Below are 9,847 nucleotides of genomic sequence, written 5' to 3' on the forward strand. Positions count from 1 at the left end.
TGAAAATGGATTCCTACAGAAAAGCCTAGCCACTAATTAAAAATTGTCTTCTTGTCAATGCCAAGAGACAGCAGTCTGAGCTAGTTCCTGGCATTGAGGGAATTTTTAAATGCTTCGGCCTCACCCACAGAAGCTATCCGCCCTGCTATGCATGGGCATCCGTCCGTCTCTGGAGGGCGGGTGAGACCCGGACAGACGGACTCCGAGTTAGGCAACAGAAAAGACTGCTGAGGGAAGTCATTCTCAGACCAAAGGTCAGATGCCTCCCACACAGCGAACCTGGCACCTGCAGTGAGTAGTTTAGGGCACCGTCCCGCAGATCTTGGGAGGACGGAGGAATTCAGCACAACTTCCCCGTGGAACCCCAGCAGAGAAGCCACTGGTGGTGAGCAGACAGGAGTCACGGAGACAAAGCCCCCGTTCCGCCACGGAACGTGCTGGATGTAAGAGGCATCTGGAAAACTACACAATGAACTCCAATTTCACCAGATACACTCTTTTGCAAGCAAAGGGATTTGGGGGGACTAAGGGGGTGAACAGATCACTGGGCTCTATGGGAAAATTCATACACTTCGCCCAAAGCAAAAGGTCAGAAAAACCATCCCTCGGATTTACCGTGGTTGCTTTGTCAGAGCTCAAAGGTGCGGGACTGACAACGCAGGTTTCTCCCCCGGCTCCGAAAGCCAACCCATTCCCGAATTTTACAGGTGCCAAGCGGAACTACAGCCGCCCATGTGGACGGGCTTCTCTGGAGAACAATCCACGGAAGAACCCTTTAGCACCCATTAACATGTTCCGGCAGCGGAGTCCCACATCAAGCTAATGAGCCCCTAACCAGCCTTGCTGCAGATTTCAGCGGCAGAGCGGATGGGAAGTAGCGAGGTAAATAGTACAAAAATGAAGAGTTTCAACCATGAATAAAAACTAGTTTTGCTTCTGTGGATCTGCAGGTCAGCCTTCAGACTGATTAACTCACTTCACCTCATGGGCCCGTTTCTGCAGAGGTGAGCAGGGACTTAGCTTTAAGAAAGCAAAAGGTTCATACTGCATTGCATCAAAATCCAGAAACGCAGAACAACGTTAAGAAAACTTACTTCTGAATGCTTCCCAAATACTATCTTGCTGCGACTTACCTCTTAACCTGTAAAATTCAGATGAGAGGTATTTAAGTGCAAAATATTGTTTCTGACAATCAAAACAGGGAAAGGTTAAAATGTGGCCCATTTTTATAAACCTCATTTCAGCCAATTCACCACTCTGATTTATAAAAGGGCTTGCCTTGGATTTATCACCCATAATCACTAGAAATTCGCAAAGTTTGTATTTCTCCTTATGGGATATTGAGACATTAATTTTAAGCATTTTTCTTTTTCAAAAAGGTCCAATTCAGCAAACATTCAAAAACTACAAAATGAAATATATACAGGGAGCTTTTTTTAGCCAAGAAAACGCAAGCTCCATTTCATTACAAGGCCTGTGGCAGAAAAAATAAGCCGGTGGGAACAGGAAACAAACCCAAGTTTATGATATTTGTCAAATTTAAAAATACTACTTTTACGACACATTTTCAGATTATTTTTTTCCAAATAGCTAAGATAATCTGTTTAGTCCCTTGGTTCTTAAGAACCAAGTAACCATCAATTCAAAAATCAGCAAACATCACATGCAAACACCAGGAGGGTGAGAAGAAATTAATGTATTCATGCCTGAAAGAGAGGAAGGCGAAAAGCAGGAGGCTTTGGAAATTTTACAATCAATGTACTAAGACTTCTGTTTACGTAACACCAAAAAAAAAAAACAATGGAGAAAAACCCCAACCCGAACCAATTGGCTTAACAGAAAGGTCATGCAGGCAGAGTTTTCTCCCCCTCTCTTTAGATCATTCAACCTCTGCCACAAATGTGTCTTCACGGCAAGCCAGGCAAAACCAAAAAGGCAACCCGCTTCCTGCATGCTGGCCAAATACCTGGACTCTGCGTTTACGAAACGATGACAACATGATGGAGGAATGTGGCGTCTAAAGAGGGAGGGGAGAGCGAGATAACAAGCTTCTAGGGCAAACTGAACAAAATAATGTCAAAACGAAGAAAACAGACCATTAGGATATACGAAATACAAATAAAATACCACACGCCTGGTGTTCTCCCTGTGCCTTTCTTGTTCTTTTTTTTTTTTTCCTTCTGAACCCCACCAGGGATTTAAAATGTGGAAAGAGAACCCAAGTTCTCTGTCTGGCCCCTTAGCAGTTCCTGGTGATCTAGATGTGCTGCCTCGGCCAAGTTACACCCCCTCTGGGCCTCAGTTTCCCCACTTTCCAGATAAAGAATACTGAATATGCTTTCTAACACTAAATACGCCCTCCCCAGAGCCACCGCCCAATAAATTGAGACTCCCAGGACTAGCCAATTTCTAAATCCCCTTCCATTCAGTCATAAAATAAGAGAGAGAGACCCATGAGAAGCAAGAACGAACTCAAGCTATAGAGCTCTGACTTGGGCCTCCTTTACAGGTACACGTCCTTACTAAAATACTACTTCCTATTCAAAACCCATACAAGAGGAATATGCAAAAAAGGTGGAAGAGGGGGTGCCTGGGTGGCTCGGTGGGTTAAAGCCTCTGCCTTCAGGTCTTGATCCCAGGGTCCTGGGACTGAGTCCTGATTCGGGCTCTCTGCTCCGCAGGGAGCCTGCTTCCTCCTCTCTCTCTCTCTCTCTCTGCCTGCCTCTCTGCCTACTTGTGATCTCTGTCAAATAAATAAATAAAATATTTAAAAAAAAAAAAAAAAGGTGGAAGGGAATTAATAACACAGCTGCTCTCCCGCCAGGGCCTCGGCCCCAAAAGCGATCAGCTCTGTACTCCTCCTCGCATTCCCTTCTCGGCATTCCGGCATTCCCGGAGTCAGCACTTGCCATGAGGGCAGTGCTGTCTGCTACCTAGTCTGACCACAGCTGCGGCAGCCCAGACCGCATAGCTAGCGGAGTCCTTGCATAGCCCATGGAGGATTGATTACGAGGCCGGCCTCCTGCCCACTAGCCTTCGTGCAGCTTCAGCAGTGACAGGGCTGTGGACCGCACGGGACTCGCTGCTCAGGGTCTGCAGTCAGCCCCTCCCTTTGGGATGAAGGCAGGTAAGGGAAAATAGAGCAAATACTGACCCAGGGAACCAAAAGAAAGATGGAATTTAAAAACCTGATCTTGGGTCGCCTGGGTGGCTCAGGTGGTTGAGCGACTGCCTTGGGCTCAGGTCCTGATCCTGGAGTCCCCGTGGAACAGATGAGTCCCACATAGGCTCCCTGCTTGGCAGGGAGTCTGCTTCTCCCGCTGACCTCACTCCTTTCATTCTTTCTCTCTCTCCAATAAATAAATAAAATCTTAAAAAAAAAAAAAAAAAAAAAAAACAAAAACCTGCTCTCCTCACCTAAACCCATCCATCAGATTATTTGACAAGTTCATATTAGAACCCGAGACATATCCGATTTCTCCAAACGCTAGTTTGCTGCAAAACCCATGGCCAAGACCAAAAGCATACCCCAAGATGTTACCAATTGATGGATTACTCTAAGAACGGCTTCACACCTGTCCGGCACAGGGCAAATCCTTCTTTGAAGGCTCGTCTCTCCATGGAGGTCCCTAGATAACAGCTAACACACTTTGAGGGTCCCAGTGAGTCATTATTGGCCCAGTTACTAAAAAAGGCTTTCTGTTAATTTCCTGCAGAGGCCCTTACTGCAGCACATTTTTTTTTCCCCCTACAGCACATTTTTAAACTTTTGACTTCAATTCGACCTTTGAAAATCTAAGACATTAGCGGCAACAAAAGGTTAAGGAGTTTAGGAGGTGAAACCTTGGCTCAATAGCTTCAGACAGCTCAGTATTCCCACCGCACTTCTTAAGATTTTCTGTTTCCTGGCTGCAAGACACCCCCAACCCTTCCATCTTTGATACATTGTTTTACTTAGGTCCAATTGCTATGACTCCGCAATTTCTCCACATATTATTAAAATACTTCAGATGGTCTCTTTTCTATTCTTCCCTAACAGCCACGATGGTTAAGTTTTTCTAAAATGCCGTGATGAAGACAGAACAAAGGGCTTACGTATTTTAGAATCTATTATATAAAAGAGATTTGACAAAAGTGTTGGGGGCGATTCAATCATCTCAAGCCAGCATTCTGGGCTATTCAGGCTTTTAATTTAAAACATATGCAACCCTTAACCTTAACAAGCCCCTTATTTAGAATATTCTGTCCCAATGCATCAAAGAGACTCTTAAAGGCAATTTTCTTTAGGAAGCATCTTGTCAAATTTGCAGGACTAGCTTACAAACAAAAGGCTGCTCTATCAGTCAACACTGGCGTGGCTGTAGAATTTTTGACCAATAATATAATGTCCTCGAATCGAAGGACCCCCGTCTCGGGTGGGGCGGGGGTAGGGGTAGGGGGAGGGGAATAACTCGTAAGCTATTAAGTTATTGGATTTGAGTCTCAATACAAAGAAACGCCGCATCTACCTGTTATTTACAAGCAAATCACAACTGGGTAGGAAAGAAATGTTTATTACGAGGAAGGAAAAGGAGATGGCCGGTCTCAGACCTTTCTGCGTCTAGAGAGAAGGCCAAGAATCGCCACAGTGGATGAAATTAAGGTCAAAGAGCCCTTTTCCTCTATGCTCTCGGCTCTTCCTCCCTCAAGGGTTGGGGCGGCACTGCTGTGGGGACTGGGGAAGAGGAGCTGCAGAAGTCGCTCCCTGCCGAGGCAGGCGATCGGGGGCGCTGGGGGAGCGCTCCGCAGGAAGGGGGATGGTGAGGATCCCGCCAGGGGCCCCCGCCCCACCTGCCGCAGCGGGATGGGGCAGGGCGGGGTCGCAGCCAGGCTTGGGGGTGGGGGAGAGGGGACTAACCCGCTGGCCTCGCCTCCCCCCTCCACCTCCGCCCAGTCAATGACATTCCAGCGGCCGGCGCCCAGGCTGGGCCGGGCGGCTCCTCGCCAGCCCACGCTCCCCCCGGCCGGTCGCGGCCCGCCTGCCAGGTCCCCGCCCGTCGGAGGCAGCTGCGAGGCCGGCCGGGCTCACCTGTCCGCGCGCCCGCCCCGCCCCAGGGGCTGCCCGGCTCCCCGCCCAGGGGTCGGCGGCCCTCGGGCCCTGCTGCTTCCCCCCAGCTCCCCGTCTCACCGGCTCCTGCGGGGTGAAAGCGGTGGGTGCGCCGGGATGGGGGTTGCTGAGGGAACCGACGCGCCTCCGCGACCTCCCGCCTCGCCGTTCGCTCCGCAGCGGGTAGTGGCGGCGACGCGCGCGTCTCGTCTCTTTTATAGGCGGCCACGCGCGTTCCGGCGGCGGGCGGGCACGAGCGCGGGGGAAGCGCCGGGGCGCGGCGCGAGGGGCGGGGGCGAGCGCCGGCAGAGCTAAGGGGGCGGAGCTCCCGCCGGCTCGCTTCCCGATGGCACGACGGAAAGGGCCGAGGGCTTCCGGAAGGAGCCGAAGAGCCGCTGCGGGGGAAAAGCCGAGTCCCGGGAGCGCGGCGGGAGGATGGGAAAGGAGGGCGCGCTCCAGGGGCTGGGGGCGATGATGCAGTGGAGTCACTGCCTCCGCCCGGGCGGCGGGAGATGCGGCAGCCGCCCCGCCCTCCCCGCACCTCGGATCCTCCAATCCTGCCCCACCCCGCCCTGCAGAGAATCTTCTGCACCCCACCCCTCCCCTCCGCCCCTGGGAGTCCTGCCAGGACTGCAGCGAAGGGCGGGGCAGGGGCCGTCGCTGCAGTCGGGCCGGGGATGCTTCGCACCCTTGTCTGTAAAACGCCCAGTCCCAAAGGGTGAGATCACCCCCAGACTTTTCTTCCTCCTGCCTCTTTCCCTAGGAGATGGCTGCGGCCGGAACCCAAAGTCAGCCTACTCTGGTGGGGGCTGAGGTGTAGAAACCGAGAATGATTTGGAGCTCCGGGTTTGAGGTGGTGGTAAGAAAAGGCCAAATCCGATCCCCGAAAACAAAGACTAATTTGGAGTTAAAGTCTGTCATTTGGGATTTGGGGAGTTAATAATTTCTTAATTCTTATAGCAAAAGCTTTCTGACAGGTCGCCGGTGGAACAGGATGCATTAATCTTATTTTATAAACAAGACAGGAAAGTTCTTCGGCCCACAATTAATTGAACTTTCCTTATGTACCAGGCGCTGTGCTAAGCATTCATGTATTACTTTTCTTTTTCTTTCTTTCTTTTTTAATCTGGGTAATCATTTTACAAGGTAGGTATTAGTTCCCCATTTTAGAAATGAGCACTCTGACATGGAAGATAGGTCTCTTGCCCTAGGTTAGGCAGTTAGCAAGAAGAAAAGCTAGGATTAAAAAAGAAGAAAAAGAAAAGCTAGGATTTAGATCTAAGCAATCAGAACCTTCTCTTAAACAGTCATGTTGTGCTGCCTTCCCCTAGGAAAGGGAGGCACTGCAATGGTGGGTGCTGGGGTGGGGGTGAGGATTTCTGGAGTTTCTGTTCCTTACAGTCTTAGCAGTTTAAGGGTCTGGCTCTGAACTCTGTAGTGTAGCCCAAAGCCCTCCGTTGGGAAGCCCTTTCTCCCCACCCCCACTTCTGCGACAGCTGGGCCGCAGCCATTGGGAGTAACACCCAAATCATTCCTGTGCAGTCAGGCAGACCAGGATCTCCGCAGCTCGGAAGGCCTCAGCCTCCTGGTTACCAAGCAGCCCTGGGCACTGCACCAGAACTTGGGCCCAGGCCCAGCCCTGAGCTTCCTGGTTCTCTGCAGTTTGGCCTTCTTTCCCTGTGCCTGGGATCTGCAATCTGGTTTCTAAGCTGCCCTTTCCAAGGAAAAATTCTCTTATTCCCTCAACCCATCACAGTGCAGAGAAAAGAAAAGGAATGGCCACACCCCAGAAGCAGCTTTGTAGAATCTGGAGGAAAAACGTAGGAGCTAAGAGGCATTTCCTGCAATCTTCTATATAGAGAAAACAGGACCGAGTAACTCCTCCCTGGGGTGTGCGTTTCTCGAACAGTTGATGGCATCGACAGCCTCTTCTGCACCGGGGAGCAGCAAAATGTTTAATCATATATTCAGCTCTGCGTACAAAATGGCTTACACAATCATAGCTCTCCAAAATTCCCAAGACCTTCTGCTCCAGCAAGGAATGGCTCTCAAGGGCCTGGGCAGGGGCTGTAAAAAGGGAGATCTTTCTTTTAAATCACTATGGCCGGCCTCCTGGTGAAATGGGGGTTTTTTTGTCGCTTTTACCAGAAGCAAAACAGATGTGAGAGCTTTGGTATTGGTACAGAAACTGAGTCTTACCCGTTGATCTGTCTGATCTGAGACAAGGCCAAAACCCATTACCTCTGGCCCTCTACACCTCCCCACTCACTCACCCGCCCCATCCTGCACTTGGCACTAGAAATGAGACACTGAGAAAGCCCTTCTTCACTTGTTCTGTGGTGTGCCTACCTCACCTCCCACCAATTTCACTCTATGCCCAACAAACAAACGCTCTGCTAGGTGTAGGGAGAGATGACAAAGCAGATAATGGCCCTCTTTGTTTTGGAGAAAAACTCAGGAGAAAAAAAAAAAGCACAGGACAGTATAGCAATCAGCTCCCGGCTCCTAGTACCCTCCTGAACAGCAGGGGGTAGGACTGAATTCCAAGCTTTTTCTATTCGGCACCCCCCCCATCTGAGGGTTTGGTATGTACCCCAAACTTAGGCATCCAGGTAGTCCCAATACCTTTTCAAGTCCAAGAGTCAACTGATTGGAAATACACAAAATGTAATGATGGTTTCACCTGTTCCAGCCACGGAAAATTAATCGCTGGCTCTCCCTGGAGAAACTCCCACTTCCTCCCGCTTCCCTTCCTCTCTCCCTCCTCCACCCCACAGCACAGCAGTGAGCAAGCAGCAAGCTCTTACACTTTTCCTCCCCACAAAGGAGCTGATTGAGAAGTTACCCTGGCAAGTGGACTGTACTTCTTCCCAGATGACATTTTGCAGTGTCACAGCTGGCAAGGAACACAGCGACTGGATGCCCCCCGAGGCTGTGATGCTAGGTGAAGTACGCCAGACACAAAAGCACAAAGACTGCACCGTGAGATCCCCAGAAGAGTCAAGTTTACAGAGACAGAAAGTAGAGCAGAGCTTGCCAGGGGCTGGGCTGAGGAGGATGGGCAGTGAGTGTTTAACGGGGACAGGGTTTCAGTTGTGCAAGAGGAAACTGTTCTGGACACGGGCGGTGATGGCTGTGCAGTGGGCATGCACTTAATGTCACAGGGCCATACACTTAAAAATGGCTGAAACGGTAACTTTTGAGTGACGTATATTTTACCACAGTTAGTCAACAAAGCAGGGGCGCCTGGCTGGCTCAGTCAGCAAAGCAGGCGTCAGGGTCGTGAGTTTGAGTCCCATGTTGGGTGCAGAGATTACTTTGAAAAATTAAATAAACATTTACTTCCTTTAAAAAAAAAAGGTTGGGGCACCTGGTGGCTCAGGCGGTTAAGCAATCAACTCTCGATTTCCCTTCAGGTGGAGATCTCAGGATCTGTGAGAGCACAGAGCCTGCGTGGGAGTCTCTCTTCCTCTGTGCCTGCTCCCTTACCCTCCCTCAAAAAAAAAAAAAAAAAAAAATCAAAAAGAAAAAGCACAAAAGGGGCGCTTGTTGTTGCTTAGTGGATTAAAGCCTCTGCCTTCAGTTCAGGTCATGATCTTAGGTTCCTGGGATGGAGTCCCACATCCGGCTCTCTGCTCAGCGGGAAACCTGTTTCCTTCTGTCTCTCTCTGCCTGCCTCTCTGCCTACTTGTGATCTCTCTGTGAAATAAATAAATAAATTAAATCTTCTTTAAAAAATACCATTATCTAACTTATAGATCTTATTCAAATTTTACCAATTGTCCCAATGTTCTTTATAAGACAAACATACAAAAAGATTTTTTTTCTGGTGTAGGTTCCAATTCAGTCATGTACTACGTTTGTTTAGTGTAAACATTCTGAAGAAGCTAAAAGAAAAATGTTTCCTAAATGCATCATCTGTTTAAATTCGTATTTTTTTCTTTTAAATGGAGCCCAACTATAAGCTAGAGAGTAAGTTTTTCTTTCTCAAGTAGGCTCTACACTGAATGTGGGACTTGAACTCATGACCCTGAGATCAAATGACATACCTTACTGACTGAGCCAGTCAGGTGCCCCTAAATTTATCATACCTGTGATTGTAAATTCACCGCTTCTCTCACCTGCTTTCTGCAGTCCACAGGAAATCTAGTGTCAGGAACTCATTTGGTGGGACAGAGAAAGGGGAAGTGAGAGGCCAGGCCTGATTAAGGGATCTGTGTGAAGCACTGCGGCTCCCCTGCCTGTCCTGGCACTGAGAGAGATGACAGCCAAACCTAGCTGGGTCACTGCTTTCATCACAGGAAGCTTGAGGAGTAGGGGAAGGAACTCTCCAAAACCATTCTTCTAGCCAAGGGATGTGCTGAGTTTCTCTCCTGTTGGAATTTTCAACTCATCATCAGATTTGCTTTAAAATGATGGAGGACAATGACAGGACAAAAATATGGGTACTCAGCCTGAGAAATGAGGTCAAGCTTGAAAGGAAACAACCAGGCAAGTGAGTGCTTGAATTGAAAAACTGGATGCCGGCCTCAGTATTCCACTTTAAGCAATCTGATGCTGCTAGCCGTCAGGGTGACTCTATCGGCCAGCAATCGTTCCCTTTCACGGTGACACTATCAGTGAGTATCAAAAACTTGGCTTCCCCAATGCACTCCTTTCTTGGTTTACCATTGAGAACCTATTAGGAATTCTAAACATCAAGTGACGTGTGCAAGACTGTTAAACACGACTAGAGAAAGAACATTAAAATATCAGGAGAGG

At 49.1% G+C, this 9,847-nt stretch overlaps 1 protein-coding gene across 16 annotated transcripts in view; it reads right to left on the minus strand.

The window, feature by feature from the left end:
• The window catches only part of SPTAN1 (spectrin alpha, non-erythrocytic 1), a 61,097-nt gene extending 55,769 nt beyond the window's left edge, over positions 1 to 5,328 (minus strand). For 13 of the 16 annotated variants that reach the window (XM_032308329.1, XM_032308322.1, XM_032308320.1 and 10 more), the window contains exons 1-2: positions 5,168 to 5,328; positions 1,967 to 2,017 (exon numbers count right to left, since the gene is read on the minus strand). In XM_032308329.1, coding sequence (XP_032164220.1) covers positions 1,967 to 1,999 — 33 coding nt within the window. In that variant the 5' untranslated portion in view covers positions 2,000 to 2,017; positions 5,168 to 5,328. The remainder of the gene's footprint in view (positions 1 to 1,966; positions 2,018 to 5,167) is intronic. The other 3 variants (XM_032308328.1, XM_032308323.1, XM_032308317.1) reach the window with 2 other exon arrangements.
• Between the last annotated feature and the right edge of the window lie 4,519 nt (positions 5,329 to 9,847).

Source organism: Mustela erminea, chromosome 12 (genome assembly GCF_009829155.1).
Source record: "Mustela erminea isolate mMusErm1 chromosome 12, mMusErm1.Pri, whole genome shotgun sequence".
Taxonomy (NCBI): Eukaryota; Metazoa; Chordata; class Mammalia; order Carnivora; family Mustelidae; genus Mustela; species Mustela erminea.